General features: G+C 38.6%; 1 protein-coding gene across 7 annotated transcripts in view; it reads right to left on the reverse strand.

Annotated features, from left to right (window-relative positions):
- The window catches only part of IQCE (IQ motif containing E), a 34,061-nt gene extending 19,156 nt beyond the window's left edge, over window positions 1-14,905 (reverse strand). For 6 of the 7 annotated variants that reach the window (XR_010885865.1, XR_010885863.1, XR_010885864.1 and 3 more), the window contains exons 1-16: window positions 14,828-14,905; window positions 13,637-13,684; window positions 12,950-12,992; window positions 11,956-12,096; window positions 11,516-11,647; window positions 10,435-10,505; window positions 9,620-9,733; window positions 8,875-8,925; window positions 8,262-8,332; window positions 7,962-8,034; window positions 7,512-7,561; window positions 4,562-4,719; window positions 4,018-4,073; window positions 3,489-3,697; window positions 2,572-2,676; window positions 1,659-1,761 (exon numbers count right to left, since the gene is read on the reverse strand). Coding sequence is in view for 3 of the 7 variants with exons in the window: in XM_067306713.1 (XP_067162814.1) it covers window positions 1,659-1,761; window positions 2,572-2,676; window positions 3,489-3,697; window positions 4,018-4,073; window positions 4,562-4,719; window positions 7,512-7,561; window positions 7,962-8,034; window positions 8,262-8,332; window positions 8,875-8,925; window positions 9,620-9,733; window positions 10,435-10,505; window positions 11,516-11,647; window positions 11,956-12,096; window positions 12,950-12,992; window positions 13,637-13,684; window positions 14,828-14,869 (1,467 nt within the window). In the remaining 4 variants the exon portion in view is untranslated. The remainder of the gene's footprint in view (window positions 1-1,658; window positions 1,762-2,571; window positions 2,677-3,488; window positions 3,698-4,017; window positions 4,074-4,561; window positions 4,720-7,511; window positions 7,562-7,961; window positions 8,035-8,261; window positions 8,333-8,874; window positions 8,926-9,619; window positions 9,734-10,434; window positions 10,506-11,515; window positions 11,648-11,955; window positions 12,097-12,949; window positions 12,993-13,636; window positions 13,685-14,827) is intronic. The other variant, XR_010885866.1, reaches the window with a different exon arrangement.
- Between the last annotated feature and the right edge of the window lie 232 nt (window positions 14,906-15,137).

Here is a 15,137-nt window from a genome sequence, read left to right on the forward strand (position 1 = left end):
AGCAACCAAGAACAAAACAAGATTTTCTTCTGGTTATTTCTCCCAAGTTGTGGTTGCATATTCCACCTCTGGCCATCTGATCCTTTTGCTTCCTAATGATGACATCCAAAATATATGGTCATCTAAAATTTAAGGCTGAATTCACATCAGTCTCACAACTACTTCCTATAAAAATACTGAAGGACTCTCAAGTGATAATCTTAAAACATTAGTCAGCTTCTGAATCACAGCGGAGCTGGAGAAAGACTTCGCTAGGGAAACAACCCAGGTAGCTCTTAATCTATAACCAGGCAAAATGCCTGAACCAGAGAGCCCAACTGTGCACTTTAACAGAAGTTACGGTGAAAAGACCAAGCTGGCAATTATTAGCCGTGTTCAGCTGTGCCCACTAAATTAATTTTTTGCAGGTTCTCTTAACTTAGGCTTACAAAATGTATCTATGATGGCTACAGAGACCCCCCACACACACTGCTGCAGTTCACACAGGCCTACCACACCACTGCATGAATGCATAAAACGGTTTCTTGCCAAATTGCTGACCATACAATTACATGGCAAAACAACAGAGAACAGTCACTGTTACAACATATGAAGGCTTAGTGAGATTTGAAATTTTTAATACATAATGTCAGTATTAAAAAAAAAACAAAATGCTCACAAAAATCTGCCTGTTTATAGTCACAAAACTAATCGTCTCACCTCACTTGCCAAATGGAAGTTATAACTGCATCTTTAAAAGACTAATTTCATGTGTTGATGTAAAATTCTTAGTAGGGGAACAAGAGATTTTATACAGTCTGAAAAAGACTCTTGATTCTGTGAAAAGGATTTATTTATAACCTTTAAAATGCTGAGTTACAGGCTTAAGTTTAGCAAATGGATCACATTATATTAAAAATGACAACCTACTATTAAAATGAAAAATTGGTAGGAACTTAGTGATAATTACAAATAATGGGAGCATTTCAATAAATGGATGGTTACTGGCCAAGAATATATATAGTCTGCTGAGGAAAAATGCTGTTTATTGGCTGTTTTTTAAAACTCAAGTTACTTGGTATTCAAAACATCATCTAGCATCCATCAGCCTATAACACAAAATCTAAACCCAATTCTCATAAAATTGCACAGTATACCAAGAAACAGCCATCTCTTAAACCAGTGGACATTTTTATTCATATTTCAGTATTATCCATATTTCAGGGTCTATTTATTTTTAAGTACAAAGTGGTCAAAATCCCCAGTAATACTTTTCATCTAGTTTCTAATGAAATGAGACTAATCTGACCATACTGCATCTAAAAGCACGTCTGTCCAACCCTGTTCATCTCCATTGGCCAGCTCCAACTACATTTGACAAGAGGGATGGAAGGTTGCAATGATATCAAGTTTCCTCATATTTCATGAAAATAAGCAGTTGATTAGCAAGGCCCCATTTAAGCCTGCATAGGAAGAATGGCTGCCCTATAAACTTGATTATATTTATTAGATAACAGAAAATCCAGAAAGATGTTATGAATAGCTCAACTCTACAAAAACTTAAATTCAAAGCAGATAAAAAAAGACATATCTACCAGCATCTAGCAGCTACACAGACTTCATCAGCTCAATTTGCAAGATATTAGATGCAAGGGGAAAAAGAATAGCTGTGCCTGTACCTTATTAAGCTTTTCCATTTTATCATCTGCCTCTTGTGTCTTGTCTTCCTCGAACTTTGGTTCTGATTGTCCTACTTTCTGCGTAGGGTTATGGATTTCCTCTCTATGGCAAAAAGATAAGGCAAAGATACATAGAGTTAGAAATTTTTGTTGTTACTGGTTTGAATATATTGACCATATAGTCACAAGGTCAGGATTTTTGTTTTGTTTTGTTTTATTTTAAGGCCAAAGCAGGAAACCGTGCTCAGGATACCATGATACATATATCAGATAGTAACGGACATGGAACATCAATTTTCAAGATGTGATAGCACAGCCTTATGCTAAAATTAAAAAAAAGGCCCAAGGTTACCATGCTACCCTTGATACTATTAATAATGCATCTAGATCTGAACTGATGATTGACAAACATGAAACTGTAGCAAAATCCTGTCTTACAAAGAAATAATGAAATCACTTTTTCTTTTTTTTTGCCACAATTGCATTGGTTTATTACCAATAGTCATACAGAACACATGTAATGAATGGAATGACATATTGACAGGTGTCTAGAAGCAAAGGCTAAAATAAGGTTAAAAAGAAATACAGTTTTTCTTCAGAAAGCGGTAAAAAAAGTCTCTTAGTTCAATATGTCAGCTTTGTTTTTTCCAAATATCTTATTTTATTTGTTTTTATTATAACCCAATCCTCTTGTTTTTCTGCCATACTTTTTAGTCATTCAATTCCTCTAAACACTCTTTTTGGAATTTCTAGTAACTTACTCCATCACAGTCATTATCATTTAAGCAAAATTGCTTCAGCTGCCCACAGTTCAGATGACCTCCTACAGGTTCTGAGCCACTTCAGAAGAGAATTGTACTTTAACAGGCATTTTTTTTGATTTTGAAAGAAACTACTATGCAGAAGACAATACCTTAATGTCTGCTCTTCTTTATTCTTTTCTTTCTTCTTATCCTGCAACTTCTGCAACTCCAGATCTGCTTCAGCCTTAGCCTGCAGTAACTGCTTGATCTCTGATCTATACAGGAATAAGGAAACCTAAGCAATACTTGTGGCATTCATATTTCAAACAAGAGTAGTTATTTTTTTGTTTAAATTTCTAAATAAATTGGCTTGTTCAAATTTGGAAGGTAACTGAATGTTTAATATTTTCTTTTAAACAAAACAAAATGCAAACATACCTTCTTCAGAAACACGGTGTGCTTGCTTTTTGCATGCTCTTGCTATGCATTTTTGTTCAGAAGCGAGTTGGCACAGGAGGCAGAGCATCTTATTAACCACACACAGTTGTGTGCACATCTCTGCTCATGGCCAGATTAACCTGCCTGTCCCTGTGCACTGACACACAGAACTAGTCTAAGCAAAATAAATTGCAAATAAATTGCTTATTGAGGAGAAAAGAAGTCATAGTACCTCAGATGGCAGAAGGCAGACTTCAATGGAGAAAATGGCAGATGAGGACAAAGCTTGTGTTGAAAAAACAAGAAAAAAATTTTTGCAGGAAAACACCTCTAAGAAGTGCTCCATAAATTGATATACAACACTTAATGGCTTTTAAGTGTGGTTGGCAAAAAAACATGCTTTGGAAATGCATTTTAGAAACACATGGAAATTCTGGTTTTCCATCCTCTCACTTGCCCTTTTTCTATATCATAATTTTACAAAGCTGATAGGACTAGTACAAAGCTTTTGAAAGAAAAAAACTGAATGTACCCTCAAGCTTCATCTTTTTGCCGAAAACATGAAGAACTTATTACATAGCTTCATACAGCAATAAGAAATATTTCACACCTAGGAAAGGACAACATCTCAGACAAGACCTGCACTTACTCTTTACTGACTAGGAGATTTTGAAGTGCTTTCCTATCACTGTTCAGTTTCTTCACTAGTCCTTGAAGGTGTTGACATTCCTCACCATGGTCCAGCTGTTGAGAGGCTGAATGACCCAGGTCTACAGAAGGTGAAGATGACACAGCGAGTAACTGTAATGTCTCACTATCTGCTGATGATAGCCTGGCGTTCTCCATGGCATCTACTTTCTAAAGAGGAGAAATTTACACAGAAAAACAAAGTGGAAAAGACAAGAAGAGCAAATTTAAATCTAGCTTAAAATGATTCCACGTGGGCCAAAAGAAAACAAGATTAAATGGAAGTTAATCCTAAAACCTGCATCTATATGTAACAATATGAGGGGAAAAAAGGTGGGGAGGGGAGCATGGCACATATAGCAGTTTACATGTAAAAGCCAAAATGCCCAAGCCTGATATATGGAAGGATTGCATGCCATGAGCACAAGCCAGTGGTTCTGTATTTTCTGCTCTAAGAAGGGTAAGACAGCCACGTGATTTTGATCACTCACTTTTTCCAGTTCTGAAATTCGTCTCACCAGCCTCTGTTTGCTCCACTCACTATAATCTAAACACAGTAACAAAGGTTTAAACATGAAATTAAATCATTGAGTCAACATTTTTCTTGGTTTTTGAAATTTCTGTCCATACAGCAAGACCACCTAAAGACCACTAAACCACAACTTTAAAGATGCAGCAATGAAAAAATAAGAATGGTCTTGAAATATCTAACTTCTTACAAAGATATTTCAGAATTCATTACAAACCAATTACATTGATCAGTTTTTGACAGCTGAAAAACAGCTTGGCGGCGAAACCTTAAATGCTCAAGTCCAAATGAAGGGAGCCGAGGCCTGACTGGAACAGCATCCCCACAAGTCAGAGATCTACTCTTATAAGAAACTCCTCATTCCAACCTTCACCCCTTCTGAATCTCAATCTTTGTCCTAATTCCCTCGTTTCTGCTATTGTAAGGTCCTGCCCACCCTTTCTGAAACATATCTTTTAAATGTATCAAAATCCCTGCCCCATTTTCACCAATTTTTCAGCACATACTTTTTGTTTTATTGGAAGCAGGACAACTGCTCAGTACTCTGTCTAGATCTTCTTTCAGGCTCCGATTCTCATCCTGCAATTCCTTGATGTTCCTGGATAATCTCAGGACAGCAGCATTCAGGGTCTTTAGTCGTTTTTGGGTATCTCTGCCCTCTGTACTTGGAAAAGGGGCCAAGAACAGAAAGTTAACTTAAAAGCAGAAAACAAAGAAGAAATATTAGAAAGAGTGGAGCAGCCCCACTATTCAAGTCAGCTGGCTAAGTTAACTGCCTCATCTCCCTCCCTCATAGCATTTCTCAACACTTGATTAGAGGAATTACCTGTCCTTTTAGGAAAAAACATTCAAAGACCATCTTGTTCAACACCTTCACAATTGTTCTAATTTACATCGACTTAAGAAGAGTTTAAAATTTGACAGGTAACTTATTACTTTAATTTCCTGCCCTGCTCTATTTTTTTCCCTAATGCATAAACAAGGATGTTTGTATGAATTTTATTTGTTTTTCTAACTGTTTTGTTAACCAACTTTATAATGCTTTATCAGTGATCTATGGGCCACAGATTAAACAACACTTCTCTTCAAGCAATGGAGAGACTTCCAAAATCCTGTTCAGGACAGAAAACTTGCTTATGTGCTCCGAATTGCTCTTTCACTTAACAAGCAGATTGAGATTGTGACAGAAAAGGATACACACAAAGGAATAATTCTCAAATCCAACAAAGAAATGTATTTTCAGATAACTGTGAATGCTACTCGAATGTAAAAGAAACCATTCCTGTGAAAGAAAACCCCAGAGAAATTTCTTTCTTTACTTAAGATATATTTCAATCAATGAGAGATTTGAAACAGATTTGGAGAATACAGCTAGCATTGATGTGGTGGGAATGACAGGCACCAGAAAAGGCAAAGCCTGCTAAGTGTTAAAACTGCTTTAAATATATTTCTATGATTCTGCCTTTTTAATTTTCTAATAAAAGGAGGAAGAAATCTCAGCTTCCAGATGTTCAAAGTTGTAAAGTCTGTTCACAAAACAGATTCCTAGTGAGATGAAATACTTGTTCTTTATTACTATGAGAAAGTTCTTAAACCCTCCCTCTAGGGAGAAAGGTCTAAACTAACTCATGGACCTACCTTTGGACAAATGGCACTCCTAATGACAATCACAGAACAGGTTGTGAAGGAATCTTACATCCCATTCACTGGAGCATTTACAAGGTAAAGGGGGAGACGATCTGCAATTAGCATATCAGAATGAAAAACTGGGTCTAATCTACCTCTTGGAAATTAAAGAGTAATGAAATCATTAAAACAAATAAATCTGTCCAAATATCACGGATGACTATGCATAAAGCTGTCCCAGACAGGAGGGAGGAAAAAAAAAGAACAGAAAGTGACAGAACTGATACAAATCATAACCGCGTCACTCACTGCCATTATTTTAGGCTGGTCCAAAACTAAATGAAACAATCATGGAATGGTAGGTAAAGTGGAACAGATTATTTTGAGGGCTTGAAAGGTTGCTCTCTTTTTAAACAACAATTGGACACTACAGCTTCATATATAAATAGTCATATTTCAGTGTAACACAGATAAAAGGAGCTAAATGTCATTTGCTTCAGCTAGAAATAATGTAGACAGGTTATCATGAAAGAAGTGCACTCCTACAACTCTTGCTATATGTCATAGTCCTGACCTTCAACATCACTTGCTATTCCAGCGCTCGACCTCTCAAGAAGAGACTGACAGTCATATAATCAAGAGAGACTGCCTTTACCATTGCTTTTTGAAGCTGTGAATAAATGAGGACAAGGAAGAGACCTGATGACTCATTTTCACCTGTAACTAAATTAAGTGTGATGGCTTTCAGCCTTGAGAGGCTAGTCACCACATGCCTGAGCCAAAAGAGATGAAAAAATTTTAAAACACTGACAAAACAAATCCCAGTTTTTAATCCACAAGAGACAACAGATTAGAGAAACAGAATTAGTATATATAATGATCCATAAAGTGTTCCCATGAGTTTCTATCAATTTAAATAATTACATCCCAAATTAAAATAAAAAATAATTAAAATTAAACTTGGTCACTACAGCTTTACTACAGCTTCACATATAAATATGTATATGCAGTGTCCAAATCAAAATTAAAACTAATTCCCTGTACTTAAAATAATGCTAGGAGGGCAAGCAAATTTTGAAGTACTATGGTATCAAATCTTACTATCCTACCAAGACGCTACTACCCTCTTCTCAGCTGGATTATTAACATTCCCTTGCACAGATGCTCTTACTTTGTTCTTACTGTAATTTTATCTTTTGCCTTTGTGCTTTGATTTTTATTTCTTCTCTAGAGCGTCTCTCACAGCATGTTTGTCCTCATCTCCATCTGTACACCTGCACATCAAAGACAAGCACTACTAGATGTTTTTCTGATGGTGTCTTACTAGCGCCACATATGGATATCTCACAAAAGCTACCGTGAGCAGTGGATCTGTTTCTCTGCACCACAGGAAAATAATTTTTACTTCAGAATAACTTCTTTGCAGCACGCATCCTGAGCATGGTGCAGAACTAACTTATGTGTAGAATACCAAACACCTAATGAGTTTTTTTTTCAATCAACGGTGGTATCAGAAGAGGTTCAAATATTGGGTAAAATAGATGTTTACTTAACAGAGATAAAGTTTCAGAGCTTTTGTGAAATTTTTAGATAGTTTTAGTATTCTTTTCCAGAGCAAGTTACAGTTATCTATCAACAAGAAAAATAATGCAACTAAGACATATGCCCAGGCTGTGAAGCCAACCATGGTAGTACTAAAAAGCAAATCCAGCCATCTAAATGACAAGATAAACTGTTCCTATGTAGTTGCTTTCCATCAGTTAAAGTGGTATACAAACAATATACCAAACACATATACACAAGCATTTGCCTCAAAAAACTTAAACATACTTTTTCCTCATAGTCTCAGATTTTGCCAGGAGGACTTGGAGACGATGAACCTGTGAAGTAGGAAACACAGATTCCATTAAGGAGCTAGCTGTAGGAAGCTGACATCGCTAAAGCAGTGCATCTGTCTGGCAGGTAACAACCAGAACAAGATTTTTTGGGTAGCAGTAGAGGCAATGATGGCATCACTAAAAACTAGGTTACTGTTATGTTGGCATTCATCTAAACACTACACTTAAGGATGCTCATTAGTTTCATTATTTCCCCTCTGTAATTAATACGCTCATCTTTCTTCAAAAAGGCTTTCCAGCTATGGGGACATCTGTGAATAGCTGATTTCCTTAATGTCAGGTGCAGCTGAGGAAACATGTCTAAAACATTCTATTTATACTTCAACTCAACAACTGAACAACTTCTTATCCATACACCTGCTGAAGGCCTTGTCAGATGTACCTCTTCAGAGTAGGTTTCCATAGCTATCCTCATTTCTTCCAAATTAGTGGTCTTCATGTCTGCCTGGAATTGGCTGAAAATACAAGAATGCAAAAATTAGTCCAGCCAGACTAGCAGAGAAGCTTCAATACAAGTTTATAATTTCTGGGTGGTTATAATTTCTAAGATGTTCTCAGAGTTCATTATGATCAGGGTTTAATTTGACTTAAGGAACCAAAGAATACACACTAAAAATAAAATGGATTTCAAATTCCCTTGATTATCTTATCCAATATGAGCCCCTCCCCTCCAAAGTCATACTTGATAGTGTCGTCTTTTTCCTTGCACTGCTGTTTCAGCTTGAGAATTTTCTGCTTTAATGCACTAACCACCTACAGAAAGAACAAAGAGCTCATCAGTCCTATAAGAATCTCAGTTTCCCCGTACAGGTTCCACTTCCCCAAAATCCTGCCCTCTCTTAATAAATTCTACCTAATCAGACATGCTTATTCTTGCATACTTCAGTATTCAGTAAACCATACAGACACCTACTATCCTGCAACAAATAGAACACTAAACAAATCATCCCTAACTTGTATCTATGATTATATAACCAACTTTAAAATATTTACACACAATCATTAAACAAAAACAACTCTGCCTATTACCCTGCTAAATTCAGAGCAATAAATAACAGGAAGAATACTGATGCAAACAGATTCATGATGGTGACAAGACTCTTTAAGTTACTGTTAATTCCAGATTTTTGTTACTGGTTTCTTATCTGACTATAAAAGTAATGCTTACATGCTTCCCTAATTGTTTATTCTTTTCTACTTCACTTTATTTTTCTAATCAGCAGTGGTTCAATTTGGCAAAAGAAAAAAAAAAAAAATCAAAGCATCAAAGCAAAAGCTAGTGAAGAAACAGTTACCCTTCCATTATCAGCCTTCTTTTCTGACAAAACTCGTGCCAGCTCAGAGCCCTGCATGAGAAGACAATAAAGTAAATGACTGACTTTGCTACCTTACTCTACAGACTACTCTCTGTCCACAGATAATTTTCTCTTCTGCTCATCTTCATAATCATTTCCTAGTCTAACAGCTTAAATTCCAAAGTCCCTATGCTCTGTACTAGTGTACTAGTACACTTCTCCCAAGATGTAGAGCAGCACATAGAAAACAACAGGCAGAAGGACTTCAGTGAAATTCACATCTCCTGACTATGATCCTAAATGCTTCTCAGCCTCATCGGTCTGACAATAAGATTCATCCTTTGCTCTCTGGTTCAGGTCTCAGGACTGCATGTATCAGTCACTGTGCAAAAGATTGACTCCCTTCTACTCTCAGGCAAAAACACTCGGAAAGCAGGCCTCTAAAGAGATGGCAATTTAGTTTTACCTTCAGAAATGAAGATTATCATTGCTAAATAAACTTATCTGCACAGCATGGCATGATCTTCCCCTGAACTGAATTAACAGGCGAGTTGGAATGGTGAGCTGAAATACACAAAACAGAAATCACTTCACACCAACTACCTCTCACATTCAAGCTCACCATTCCTAGCAGCCAACACTACTCATTTCTGATATTCAGTGAGACAAAGAAAAGAGGATCACACTGCTCAGCACTATGTTGCCTGCTCTGTATTTTACTCCACAAAAGATAGTTATAACTCACCCTGGAACTATCCAACAGCTGTTCAATCTGTTTATCCTTTCTGTTATTCTCTTCTTCTAGTCGACGGAGTTTTGTCTTCATTCGATCTCCCTCATTTTTCTGAGCTTGTACTGTCTAAAAGAGGGGGAAAAAACAAAAAACAAAACCCCCAAACCAGGTTCATCTCAGAGACAGAAATGCACTGAGTTTGCACAGGGAAACATGTTTTGATGCCAATAACAACCCAATTACAATGGCCAGGATGAAACTAAAAAAAAGGAAAAAGAAAAAGAAGCCATCACTCTGGACCAGGACTGACAGATGAGGGAGGTGACAAAGCAAAGACAGAAGGAAAAGGTTTAATGGAAAGGCAACCTCACCAAAATGATCTACGACAAGCAAGATATTTGGCTACATATATCTTTAGTGTTCGACTGGCCCAGTCCTCCTCTTTCACACACTGCACAAGGACTCAACTGACAAATTGTTAAAACATGACAAGTAACAGCCAGGAGAAAAAACAGGGGTGAGGGCAAAGAAACCAAATGCAAGGAACCTTTTCAGTGTCCAGCTAGGGCCATGGCTGGGGTTCAGGACTGAATATACTTCAAGGCTTCCACATCCAGTACTCAGAAGTATCTATCACACCTTAAGAACAATGAAATTGCCTTAAACAGACACAATTTTAGTTCAGACCTTACATTACAGATTCAGAAATATTTGGTTGATCTCCCCAGTTGTAGGAACCAAAGTATTCTGAACCAATGAGGCCTGGACATCTACAGACGGATGGAGTAGCCCTATGACTTTTACTATATAAATATCAGAGACTGTACCTTTTTCAGTTCTATAATTTCATCATACATATCTTCTTTTTCTTTGTAGTCAGGAGTTCCAGGAATGTAGCCTACAGAAAAAAGGTGTGTACAATAATCAGATTTGAAAGAGGTATTCTTCCTAAACGAAAATCTTACAGTTAAAGGAAAATACTTAGAACAGCATCAAATTGGAAACTAGGCTATTTTTTAAAAGAAGCAAAATCAGTTAAAAATAATATATATTTAAAAATGAAGATGTTACCATATGAACCTTCTGCCAGAGTTTATCGCAAATTTCTCCTAAATATTTCTCTTTTCTCTAGTACTAGATTAAAATATCCATCTTAAGAGAAACACACAGTTCATGGAAGAACATACCTTTCTCATCCCAACAAAACAATTATTTACAAAAGATTTCTAAAAAGTGTCCAGAATATATTTTTCTATTTATTTCTAATATGTGAAAGTTTATAGCCTTTTAGAGTTGCAGAAAGTTACATATTACCAATAACAGTATCGGTGCCAATTTAAATAGAAGTGAGATTTTTAAGTTTACGGTTCTCCTTTAAGGAAAGGAGACCAGAATAAAAGTTTTAATCTTGCTTCTCTAATAAAACTCAATTGATTTCAATATCACAACCACATGACAAAACACTTTCTAGAGAAGAAGTAAAAGGAGTCAATTACACAGAATTTCAGGCAAGCAGATGGTTTCTATCAATGGTTCCCAAACTCTGTTTTGCAAAGTAACAATAAATTCTCTACAGCTGGCCCATGGAACTATATTATGCTTACAATGTTTTCAACTGAAAGTGCATGGCAATTTGCAAGAAATTCTGAAAGCTAATAGCGATTCATTGCTCAAAAAAATTTAGGAACCCCTGTCTTACCTAATTTAGAAACAGGGAGAACCAGCCTGCTGGCAACAGTTCAGTCTCAAAATGTATTCCAAGAATAACATTTTGACACATATATTTTAATACAGGTTAAACTGAAGTGGCTCTTGCTTTAGTAAAGCTAAGTTCTTAAACAAACAATGCTGGGCTTTATATGGAAAACCCCCCCACTAACTTATCTATCATGCAGGTACAGAGCTTACCATTACTAGAAGAACGAGAATGTTTTGGCTTCTTCATTCCTAGAGCTTCCTTCAAATACTCTGGTGTGCTACTGGAAATGGTAGTTCGCACATGCCCCATGTCAACATCTGATTTGAGAGAATGGTTCATTCCTGCCAACAACAGAAATGCAACAAAACAGAAAAATCAAGGATAATTGTGGATTAAATTTGTGGATTTATTCTGAGAAAACACAACACAGAAAGCTCCAGATGCTGTTAATTATTCCCACTATAAATTCCAATGCTCAAGATCAGATAACTCAAACTCAATTCCAACCACCCAAATAAATAATAGTGAAATGAACTCCTACGAAGCCTCTAATCAAATATAAATCCGTGTTTCTTCAGCGTTTATATATTAAGCGGTCTCCAACACTGAATTTTATTCACATAGGCAGATGGAATTTCTATACTGATACCTTGTTTCAGTGATCCCAGCCACATCTGCCTTGGTTTTTTTACAGTTGCACTTTCAAGATGTGCGCTGCCTGCTCCCTGCAGAGACCTCCAAACTGCAGGTTTTTTAGGATACAGTTGTGTGCTAGAGCTGTATGGAGACTCTAATGCAAAAGAAAATACTTCAGCACCGCCTTAAAAAGCTCAATGTTACAAGAATTCTTTCAGTCTTGTGCATCCAGGTTCCCAGACACAGTCCTCTTAATTATAAAAATACAGTTTAACAACATACTAAATCCTGGCTCACACAGAGCAATGTGACATTCACCTAAAAAGCCAAAGGTTAGAAAAAAAAAAAATCCAACTCCAAAAAATGAAGCTTAGAAAGAGGCACAGTAACGTGACTCAACATATGCATAAATATTCACATGTACAGTTTGAATACGCATCCTTAGGATAGTTGCATGCCTAAATTCATATATTAAATTGTCCTTTCAATTAACGTATGCCCAAATGTCCTATCAATGAGAACAATATTTATTGCTAAACAGACAAAAGTAACTTTATGGCTAATAATCCAGTAGCAATTTTCTTGCAGTTATCAAAGACAGAATTGGCCTGACGCAATTGCTGGGGAGTTCCTCACATTACTGCTTCAGGTAAGGTGGTCAGGTTTAAATATTCATGCTAATTCTGCTTTAAATGATTAGTATAGATGCATGTTATATAGGTTAACTAGTTAGTCTTTAAATTATCAAGAGAAGCACAATCAGAAGCAAGGTCACAAAAATCATTGCTGAAATTAAACAGCTATTTCTAAATTCCATCATTTAGACAGGCAAGGGAGCTTCAAGAGAAGGAACATAGATATACATCTATCAGAAGAGCACGGGCATGCATCCTCCTCAACCTCATCACAAGATGTTGTTTCAAATAAATCTTCCAGTTCCCATGTCCCATGGAAATCTATCTTCTTCCGCATAACGGATGCGCAAGAAAAGATTTTGGAATTCTTACTTGGTGATTTTGGAGGCTTGTGAAAAATTTTCTTCTTTAACTTCTGAAAGGAAAAAAAAAAAGTTTCTGTGTATTTAAAGTGTTCCGCTCCTCCAAGATTTTAGCATATTACCTCAAAATTGGCTTAAATCTCCATTTTTAATGGGGACAGGCTGCTCTAATAACACAAAATCTTCTGGTTAGAAGACATAAATTGCAGCATTAAGTATATGCAGAATGAGAGAGATTGAATATGGCCACAGTAACAGTCACCAAAATTAAGGTGATCCTACTGATGTTTTATGCCACAAAGTTGTCCGTTCATGCTTAGAACCCAAAGTACTAAGCATGAGTAGCAGCAAGTCCAAGATGATCGCAGAGTAGAGAATGATCTGTAGAACCACTTAGTTAACGGAAAGATTTATTCAATTCCATTAGAATACTACAAAATGATTACTTAGGGCCCATAACCTGGTAAACAGTGAAACGATGCCAAACAATTTCCAGTCCCCAGTGCTGAGAATTTAGAAGCTAGAACTGCATCCGGAAGTTTCTGTATCAGACTATGTTGTAATAACATATTGTTAGCTCTACTGTCTGCATAATCTATTATCAATCACTAGACATCACGTGGATGTGGTGTGTGCAAAAACATCCTGAGAGGCCTTTTTAAGCATTCATCTGCAGCATGCTGTTAATAAAACTCACCATTTCTGCATCTGATTCATAGGTTATCACAGACAAGCTGTCATCTCCCTGGGAAATAGATACATAAACTGTGATATTTGCCACTCTCCAAGTAATTGTTATAATATATGCCCAGAAAACTTTATTTCCTGTTATGATCATGACAAAGTTTGAGTGCAGTAAATTCATGGGGGCAATCTGTCACTGATTTTGCAAAAAACAGCATCATCTGCTCTAACATAATGTTCTGGGTGACTTAGTCACTTCAGACTTGATCCACAGTGAGACTCGGGCACTCCAGTGCACAGCGTCACAACTGCTGAACTTTGGGGGACCCCATCAGGGGTGCTTGTTCTGCAGGAATTTCTCCAACAGTAACACTCAGTTAAGCAGCAACTCATCCCTCTGTCCACTTCCCCACTCACTTTTTCCCTACCCTATCTATGCTCAGGGAACATAGAGTAAACCAGACTGAAGAAGTGATCTGGCTAAGAAAACCCAAACTAAATAATCAAAAAAAAAAAAATATATATATATATAAAATAAAATAAAAAAGAATAAAAAAGCTTCAGAAATATGCTTAATTTTTCCTCATATTGAGCTAAATTTTCCTGCTTATCAGACATGAGCATACCCACAGCAGAAGGAAAATCAAGAAAAAGCCCGCTTCCCTTTCAAGTTATATGAGCATATTATCTGAAACGCATATTTTCACATGCTGCCGACCCCATGGCGCTTACAGGTACAGCACCGTTCCTCGCCAAAATGCACCTTTGTCTCAGAAGAAGCGGGGAGGGGGCTGAGAAACCCGGCTGGCAGCAAGGGAGCTGGGCCGGACAAGAACCGGGCAGGCAGAGCAGCTTCTCGCGCCGGCTGGGCGCGCAGGTATAGGCCTCGCACACCGCGCGGCTTTAATTTCCTGAGGCAACGCTCCCCGCGGCGCCCTGACAGGTTATTTTGCTATTTTAAAGGGTTTTTTTGTTTTTATCGCACTGGGAGATCGCGTTAGGAAGCAGAGAGAGAAGGAGAGAGGCGGCCTCGAGAGGAGATGGCGCACGGTGAGACCGGCGTAACGGGGCGACGCTGACAACGCGCCGGGAGCGGAGCTGCCCGCCGGGCCCGGGCCCAGGCCCGCCCGTCCGCCCCGCGGCCCCCAGGGCAGGGCAGGCCGGGCCCGGCCGCCCGGGCCCCTCCCCGCCGCCCGCTCCTTACCAGCTCCCCCTCGGCGGCCGCCTCGCCGCCCCCCCGGGCCATGGCGGCGGCACCGGGAGGCCTCAGGGGGCGGCGGCGGGGCCGCCTGGGGCCGCGGCGCCTGCCCCGGGGCAGCGGCGGCCTCGCGCCCGGCACTTCCGGCGCGCGGCTGCCATGGCAACGCGCCGCGCCGCACCCGGCGGGCGGGTGCGCGCGTGCGCGGAGCGGAGCGGCCGGTTGGCGGCGCGTCTCCGCCGCCCCCCAGCGCCCTAACGGGGCCCTGCGCGGCGGCGCGGCCCTTCCGCGGACCTCCAGCGCCGCCGAGCGGCCC

This window comes from Apteryx mantelli, chromosome 16 (assembly GCF_036417845.1).
Source record: "Apteryx mantelli isolate bAptMan1 chromosome 16, bAptMan1.hap1, whole genome shotgun sequence".
Classification (NCBI taxonomy): domain Eukaryota; kingdom Metazoa; phylum Chordata; class Aves; order Apterygiformes; family Apterygidae; genus Apteryx; species Apteryx mantelli.